At 40.4% G+C, this 8,340-nt stretch overlaps 1 protein-coding gene across 1 annotated transcript in view; it reads right to left on the bottom strand.

The window, feature by feature from the left end:
- Window positions 1–4,121, bottom strand: part of MAGOHB (mago-nashi homolog B (Drosophila)) — a 16,106-nt gene extending 11,985 nt beyond the window's left edge. Inside the window, exons 1-2 of the mRNA XM_006877362.1 lie at window positions 3,968–4,121; window positions 822–880 (exon numbers count right to left, since the gene is read on the bottom strand). Of these exons, the coding sequence (XP_006877424.1) occupies window positions 822–880; window positions 3,968–4,061 (153 nt within the window). The 5' untranslated portion in view covers window positions 4,062–4,121. The remainder of the gene's footprint in view (window positions 1–821; window positions 881–3,967) is intronic.
- Between the last annotated feature and the right edge of the window lie 4,219 nt (window positions 4,122–8,340).

Here is an 8,340-nt window from a genome sequence, read left to right as displayed (position 1 = left end):
CTTCAACCTCTCTCCATGACCCCATCTCTGCCTCCATCCGCTTCAACCTCTCTCCATGACCCCATCTCTGCTTCCATCCGCTTCAACCTCTCTCCATGACCCCATCTCTGCCTCCATCCACTTCAACCTCTCTCCATGACCCCATCTCTGCCTTCATCTGCTTCAACCTCTCTCCGTGACCCCATCTCTGCCTCCATCCACTTCAACCTCTCTCCATGACTCCATCTGCCTCCATCTGCTTCAACCTCTCTCCATGTCCCCATCTCTGCCTCCATCCTGATGTGGGTGCTTCTCTGGATAAGGTCTCGCATTGCTCGTCTCCCTTAATGGTCCTAGGGTCCTTTGTTTGTGGACTGTAGGATTAACTACTCCCTGTTTTTCTTACAAAACTTCTACCTCTACAATTGTGACAGTCGTAATTAGTCATGATAACTATTACTCACTATTAAATCCTAAGAATCTTATCCCCATCTCTTTTAACCAAACCCATCTAGACAAGTTGAAAACTATTCAGTGGGGACTCTTTATTCCCCCACATACTCTTAAACTAAACTCCCTCTTGAACCCTTGTTAGTCACTTCGTGCCTTTGTCACTTCGTGATAAAGTACCTCATTTTAGGTAGCCAATATTTAAGTTGCCTGTTTCTATCTACCCTGTGTACAAAAGGGATAGTACTATTACTTGATATGAAGACTCCTTCCTTCTTTTTTGGTATTTAGAGTTACTACCTCCATGAGTATAGGTTACCTTCATACTTTCATAAATTCAACAGACATGAGGACAATGGAATAAATGCAAAAAAAAAAAAAAAAACTCTTACCTCTTTTCTGATCATGACATCATTTTTGTAATTGCTGTTGTTGGCATATCTAAGCTTTCCTGTGGGGAGTGGGAAAAAATTCAATCTATAATAGTACAAACTCCTAAAAAACAAATAAATGACATTAAGAAATTTTTTTAATTTATTAAGACTTTCTCTCTCCTAGTATGGTGCTGTGGGGTTAATGTGCTGGGCTGCAATGTCAGCTTGAACCACAAGATTGACGGTTCAATCTCACCAGCCGCCCCTTGGAAACCCTATATGGGCTCAGTATGTGTCAGAACCAACTTGACAGCACTTAACAACAAGTATGAGATAGATCACTAGAAGAAGATGAGGGCTTCTACTCCTACAAAGATTTAAAGCCTCAGAAACCCATCAATTGGAACTGACTGCAGGCACTTAACAGCAACAGTAAGTATAAGATCACGGTAATCTCATTTGTGTCAAAGTAGAACTGTACTCCATAGGGCTTTCAATGCTGATATTTTGGAATGACTTTTCTTCTAAGGCGCTGAGTGAACTCAAGCCACGAATCTTTCAGTTGGCAGTCCTGATCTTTCAGAATCAACTTGAAGATTAATGTTAGATGTTAAGGGCACTCCATAAATATTTAAGTTGGTACAAGCAGAGGCTAGTCAAATTTTAATATTCCTTGCCTACATTATGGGAGGAACATATTTGAGGCCCATTTTTCTTAAGCTATATCTAACTGGAAAAGAAATCTGAAAAAGGTATTAATATTTCTATTTAAATTTGTTATACATCTGTACTGGTGCTGAGTGCTTTACCTAAAGTATCTAATCTGAAAAGCAGCCCAATGAAGTAGGTTTTATTACCACATTCATTGGTGAGAGAGCAATGAATGGGTAATAAAGTTGCCCAGGATCACACAAATAACTTGTCCAGGATCACACAAGATCCATATCTGATCTATTTTCTTCTAATACTCAGGCTTTTTCCACTATCCCAAAATGTTTTCTTTTCATTATTTTACTTCAAATTAATGTATATGATTACAGTAATACTTATGCTTACTTCTGACTACTAATAAACATACAAACTATGTTCTGGTTCTGGATAAAAGTTGACAAGTTTTTAGCAGATTCATATTTAATTTTAAACTATTGTGACTTTTGTAATCATAGTTCTCCTCATAGCTAATCAGTTGTTCAGGTGCAATGTGATCCTGATCCTCTAAAATATTAAGATACCCTAGTGTAATGGACTTGGTTTGATTTGGGTTATTAGGTGTACACCTTAGAAATCATCTTTGTGACTCATTTACTGTTATGCAGAACAGTATGGTAGATAAATGGAATAGAGCCACTGGCCTGGCACAAAATTCCCTGATAGTATCAAGGAACTTCATGTGTATTACTGGCTAAAAGTAGTATGAACAAGCTGGATGATGTTCACAAGTAAGGGGAATGAAAATAGCATCACATAAGAAAAGCACAGATGAAAAATTTAAAACTGCAAATAGGCTTCAAAAAAAATCAAGTGAAAAAAATTCCATTATCTTTTAACTCCATTTTCCCATTAACTTTGTGAAACTCCTTTGTATTTAGCTCCTTAAAACCAAAATTAGAAGATAAATGAGAAGGACAATGGAAGACAAGGTGATTTAGGTTTATAAATAATTACAGGTCTGAAGTTACCTTGATTTCCACCTGAAATGCCCTAGTATGTGATCCTCCCTCTAATTTTTCTTTCATGTTATCATGGAACTTTGTAACTCTGAGGGAACTTAAAAGGCCTTACTCATTACTGTATCCTTAATTTTGTATATAGCATTTTCTGAGCACATAATATGCATTCAAAAAAAAAAAAAAAAAAAAAACTAGCCAGTTGAATTGTCCTTGTTCTAGACGATAAAGTTAAATATACAATAATACTCTCTACAGAGACAGAGCTGCCAAAAGACAGAATTTGCTATACATTTGTAAGAAGCTGGTAGCTTCACCTTGCCCCTTCTCATGCTGCTTTCCCAGTCTAACTGTCGTTTTCCTCAGAGGACGTGAAATACCTAACACTATCTCAATATTGGCTGCGAACCTTAAGGTCAGCTGTTGGAAACTACCAGCCGCTCAGCGGGAAAAAGATGAGGCTTTCTACTTCCGTAAAGATTTACACCCTCGGAAACCCTGTACAGGGTCACTATGGGTCGGAACCGACTCGACGGCACTTAACAACAACATTTCAATATTGGAGCCCTGGTAGTGTAGTGGGTTATGCCTTGGGTTGCTAACCTCGAAGTCAGCAGTTCAAGTCCATCATGGGCTCCGCAGGAGAAAGATGAGGCTTGCTACTCCCATAAAGAGTTACATACAGCTAGGGTCGCTATGAGTCGGAAGCGACTTGGCAGCATTTACTCCATCTCAAGATTCAGTTCCTAGCGTCACATCCTCTACGAAGTTTTCCCTGGCTCCCTCTTTTGGACTCCTAATGCGTCTTGTAAAGTTTAAGCACCTAAATTCATCACCACATTCGTTTGTTTACATGTCTCACTAACTCCTGCAGAACCAGTCTTATTCTTCTTTGTAGACCTGCTGCCTTACACACACTGCCTAAATGAATAAAATGAAGGAATAAGGAGTCTGAGAGTTATCGACCACCAACAGAATTTTAAGCATCCATAGGTCCACTGCTTGGTAGAAGTGTTGTTAGTAACGTCCCAGTGTTAAGTCGCTAAAATAGATGACTTTAAAAGGACTGGTGCACTGATTTCAGGATGCCAATTATCTGAGGTTCAACTTTTCAGAATGTGACAGAACTCGCTTTAATGAATGAACACCTACCAATCAATCGTTATTTTATTCATAAAAATAGTTTAGGCCTCCTATGCCCAGACTCCTGGGATACACACTGGACTGCTAACCACAAGGTCGGCGGTTCAGGCTCACCAGCCGCTTCTCCCTATACAGGGTCGCTATGAATCGGAACCGACTCCATGGCACACAACCACCACCACCATATTCTTAAACGCCAATGCGTATTTGCTCAAGCATTAGCCTCAGGTCCCATCCGACACCCCGACGCCCGCCGAGGCTCTCTGGCTCCACCCCTCCTCCCTTGCCCTCCGCCACCTCTCTGTCTCGTCTCCCTTTCCCCATCATCCCGCAAGCGGCCTCGCCTCTGCTCACCGTCTGGTCGAAACTCGAACTCCAGAAACTCGTGTCCAAACTTGCCCTTGTGCCCGACATAGTAGCGCAGATAGAAATCACTAGCCAAAGACATTTTTGTGCCCGGTGAGAACGCCGAAGATTCGGCCAACGTGTAGCCAGGCGCCTGACAGTGACGTCAATCCGCCCGGGATAAGTGCGTCACTGCCGACAGGTACGACTCTTCCGCCTCCGCCTGCCCGCTTATCCTAGGATAGTGTAACGGTAGGAAAGCTGAAAAGTGGACTTAAATTTTCCGAGGAACAGAAACATATTAAAATAAAAACCAAATTAACCCATTATATTAGCCGAATACAGAAGTGTAAAAAGCATTACATTTTTGTTTGAGCTTACCAGTCGGTTTTAATTTTAGTTTATCTAATTCTCATGGCGGAGCTCTTGGTTGGTGCATGCCAATAATAACGCCAAAAATTGGAGGCTCCAGACCATCCAGCGGCACCGCGTTAGAGAGGCCTGACGATCTACTTCTTTTAAAAATCAGTTATTAAAAACCCGTGGGAGCACAGTTCTAGCTGGAATGGATTCCAGGCAAACTGGTAAATCCCAGTGGCAACACCGTGAAGTGGGTGTGGCTTTTTTCCCATTTAATATGTGAGGTGAATTAAAACAAAGCCTCGAATCCAGTGGAAACTGGCTGCATCAATTTCTCCTGATTTCTAACAAGACACTTGTGTTTTAAGTCTATTATTGTTGTTGTCAGAGTTTAGAAGACTATTGTTAAACGCCATTGAGTCAGTTATGACTCAGGAACCCTGTTTAGGGTTTCCAATTAGCAGCTGGTGAGTTTGAACTGTTGACCTTGTAATTTGCAGTCTAGTGTTTATCCTATAGCGCCGCACCAGAATTCCAGAAGACTACAATAAACACAAGATAGAAGGAATCCATCAGAGGAGAGATCTGAAGTTTAAAAGGCACATTATTATCTGAAAGTCACAGTATATATCAAAAACGCCCAATGTGCTTCATCCATTCTTCAATCGTTAACCTTTAGTGGTCTGCTCTTTTGGCACTTAAGTTAGGCTCAAAGAATGATTTAACTCACATTTCTTAGCAGATAAAATTAAATTGGGGAAATGAATAAACACTCCACAGACAGAGAGATGGTTTTAAAGGAGGAGGGAAGATAGAGTGAGCTTTGACAATCTATTTTTTCAAGTAGTATTGATCACTTTTCTGTTACCAACAGAGTGGTTTCTGTCTGTTAAACGACCCCTTAACCTTCATTGGGACTTATTACAAAGAGTGTTGTTGTTAAATGCCATCAAGTCGGTTCTGACTCATAGGGACCCTGTATAGGGTTTCCGAGGAGCAGCTGGAGAGTTTAAAATGCCCATCTTGTGGTTCAAACTGACCTTGCAGTTCAGTGCTTATCCTACAGCACCACACCAGGACTCTAGTAGAAACCTGAAAGTTTATCCTAATTTTACCTCTGAGGAGCTCTAGTAGAGTAGTGGTTACGAGTGAGGCTGCTAACCTCAGGGTCAGCAGTTCGAAACTACCAGCTGTTCCATGGGAGAAAGATGAGGCTTTCTGGTCCCATAATGATTTACAGCCTTGGAAATCCTGTACAAGCTCACTATGAGTCGGAACCGACTCCAAGGCATATAACCACCACCAGCAATCTTTATCAAGTCACTATTTCTAAGCCTGTTTTTTTTATCAACCAAGTGGACATATTACAATTGGGTTTTTACTAAACTCACAGAATTGTTGAAAGGATCAAATATGATAATGTTGTAAAATAAGCTTTGAAATGTATAAAACATGTTGTGTGTCCTATATACCAGAAACAGTTGTTATTGTTGTTAGGTGACATTGAGTCAGTTCCAACTCATATGGCCTGTCTAGGGTTTCCGAGGAGCCACTAGTGACTGTGAACTGCCAACCTTGATGTTCAAACTGACCTTGCAGTCTGGTTCTTATCCTACAGTGCCAGACCAGAGCTTTTTGCATTTATAGTCTTAAAAAGGAAGCTAACATGGACAAATAAATATTAGCACAAGAGAGCAATTGATAGAATAAAGAATCTGTAAAAATTGCTAAAGCAAATCATTCTATTGGGAAGTAGGGGAAGTTGAAGAAATGGAAATCTCAGGAAAGGCTTATAAAAAGAGATGCTATTTGAATTTGACTTTGGCAAATGTTCAGTGAGATGGAAAAAGCATTACAGGCATAAAATGCCCTTAGCAAAGTTGGTGGTATGGAAATGCATGTATTGAGAAAACAAGCACATAGCTAGAACATCAGATTCATGGAAGTGGAACGACTAGAAAGGCAGACTGGGCTAAGGCATTACTGCATAACTGTTCATGTAGACAGATTACTCAGTCCTTGCTATAGGCCACCATTAGGGAAACTACATAATACTCATTAGTCACCGTCCCTTACCACAAACCAGTCAAGTTTGCCCAGGACTCTGAAGGATTCCCTGTGTTGTGAGACTTACAATTTTAAAACTGAATGTCCCAGGCGAACTGGGAGGATTTAGTCCAGCACTTACATTAAAATATACACAGAAATTTGATCAAAATATTCAATTGTGGTTATTAGCGGCCAGTAAGTTGACTTCACCTTGCACAAAGGAATGAAAAACACTGCCTGGTTCTGCACCATTCCATAATCAGGTGCAGAATAGTCCTTTGGCATCCATAGATTTCTTAGTGGCTGCTTTCCAGCAGTAGATCACCAGGCCTTTCTTCCTAATCTTAGTCTGGAACCTGTTCAGCATCCTAACAACACAAAAGACTCTAGTGAGAGATGGTTGGTAGCTGCACACAAATGGCATTGGCCAGGAATTGAACTGGGCCTCTGGCACGGGAGGAGAATTCTATCACTGCACCACCAATACCCTCAAACTAGCTCTTATTGTCTCTGAAAACGTAGGCTGTGATTGATTTGCTTTTATTTTTTGGTGAAATATGAAAATGTATTTACTTAATTCTTCATATTTAAATCCAAAAATATGCCAAAATACTTGTCACTTGAATAATGGTAAGCATTACAAATTGATAAATATTTGTGTTTGGATGTCTTTCTTGATGTTACACAGCAGTGATGTTGAAATGTTCTATGTGGTCATTAAGCACTGAAACTGAGGAGCTGAATTTATAGTTTTTAATATTAAATTCTAATTCATGTTTAAATAGTCACATATGGTTAGCTGCTACCATGTTGGACAACACTTTTACATAAAGGCCTTTTGCATACATTTTGAGTTGGGCTTGTTGTTGTTGTTAGGTGCTACAAATAGTAAAAATATTTTGTGGATGTTTCATAATCTCTGTTGCCATATGATTCAAATTAGAGCATGCTCACTAATATCACCACAGTTTACTTATGAAAATAAATGTTTAGATTGCTTAAATGAAGCCAAATGAAGTTTTTCTTTGGACTATTATTTCTGCTTTTGCTTTTAGAACCTAGCAAGAAATCGAACGACATACTGCATTAGGCGAATCTGCGAAACAAGATTTCTTTAATGTTCAAATGCAAAGCTGTCAATTTAAGGATTAAGGTGTGCCTGATCCAAACCAGGGCATTTTCAATAATTCATATGCATGTGAAAGTTGCACAGTGAATAAGGCAGACCTAGATAACAGAATGTTGTTGTTAAGTGTTGTTGTGTAGGTTCCAACTCACAGTGACCCTGTATAGGGTATCTGAGGGTGGATTTGAACTGTGGACCTTGCAGCTCAAACTGACCTAGCTGTCCAGTGCATTACCCTGCAGTGTCTCATCAGGACTCCAGATAAACTCAGTCTTTATCCACCATCTCAAGTTTCTCTTTGCTATAACAGACTTGCCGATAGAAGTTTAAAGAAGCTCTGATAGTTTAGTAATTACAAATTGGTCTGCTCATCTCAAGGTCAGCAGTATGAAACTACCAGCCATTCCATGGGAGAAAGATGGGGCTTTCTGCTCCCATAAAGACTTACAGCCTCGAGAACAAACAAGATGGAAGATCGGGTGGAAGTGCAGTGAGGAGCTCCGTCACCAACAATACAGAATACCAGACCAAGCAGGTTCAGGGGATGGTGTCAGAACTCTAAACCACATATAAAGGAATGTTTAGAAGGTTGGAAGGCTTAGAGTAGGGGAATCTATAGCACAACCAAGAAATCCATTGCTTTCTAATCCAAGACGCTCAGCTGCTCCTGGAGCTGCTATCTTGGGTGAGACTGACCGGGGAAGGATCAGAGCAGGCACAGACACGTGACAGAACCATGGAGATAAAAGTGTTGGCTTTTATTTTTTGTATTTGTTCATTGGTCACTTGTTGGCTGCATACCTCCATTCTGGTGACCAGAGGGAGTGCCTGAGCAAGTGAACACCCC

This window comes from Chrysochloris asiatica, unplaced genomic scaffold (genome assembly GCF_000296735.1).
Source record: "Chrysochloris asiatica unplaced genomic scaffold, ChrAsi1.0 scaffold00488, whole genome shotgun sequence".
Classification (NCBI taxonomy): Eukaryota; Metazoa; Chordata; class Mammalia; order Afrosoricida; family Chrysochloridae; genus Chrysochloris; species Chrysochloris asiatica.
Note: the sequence above shows the minus strand (reverse complement) of the source record. Positions and strands in the feature narration are given on the sequence as shown.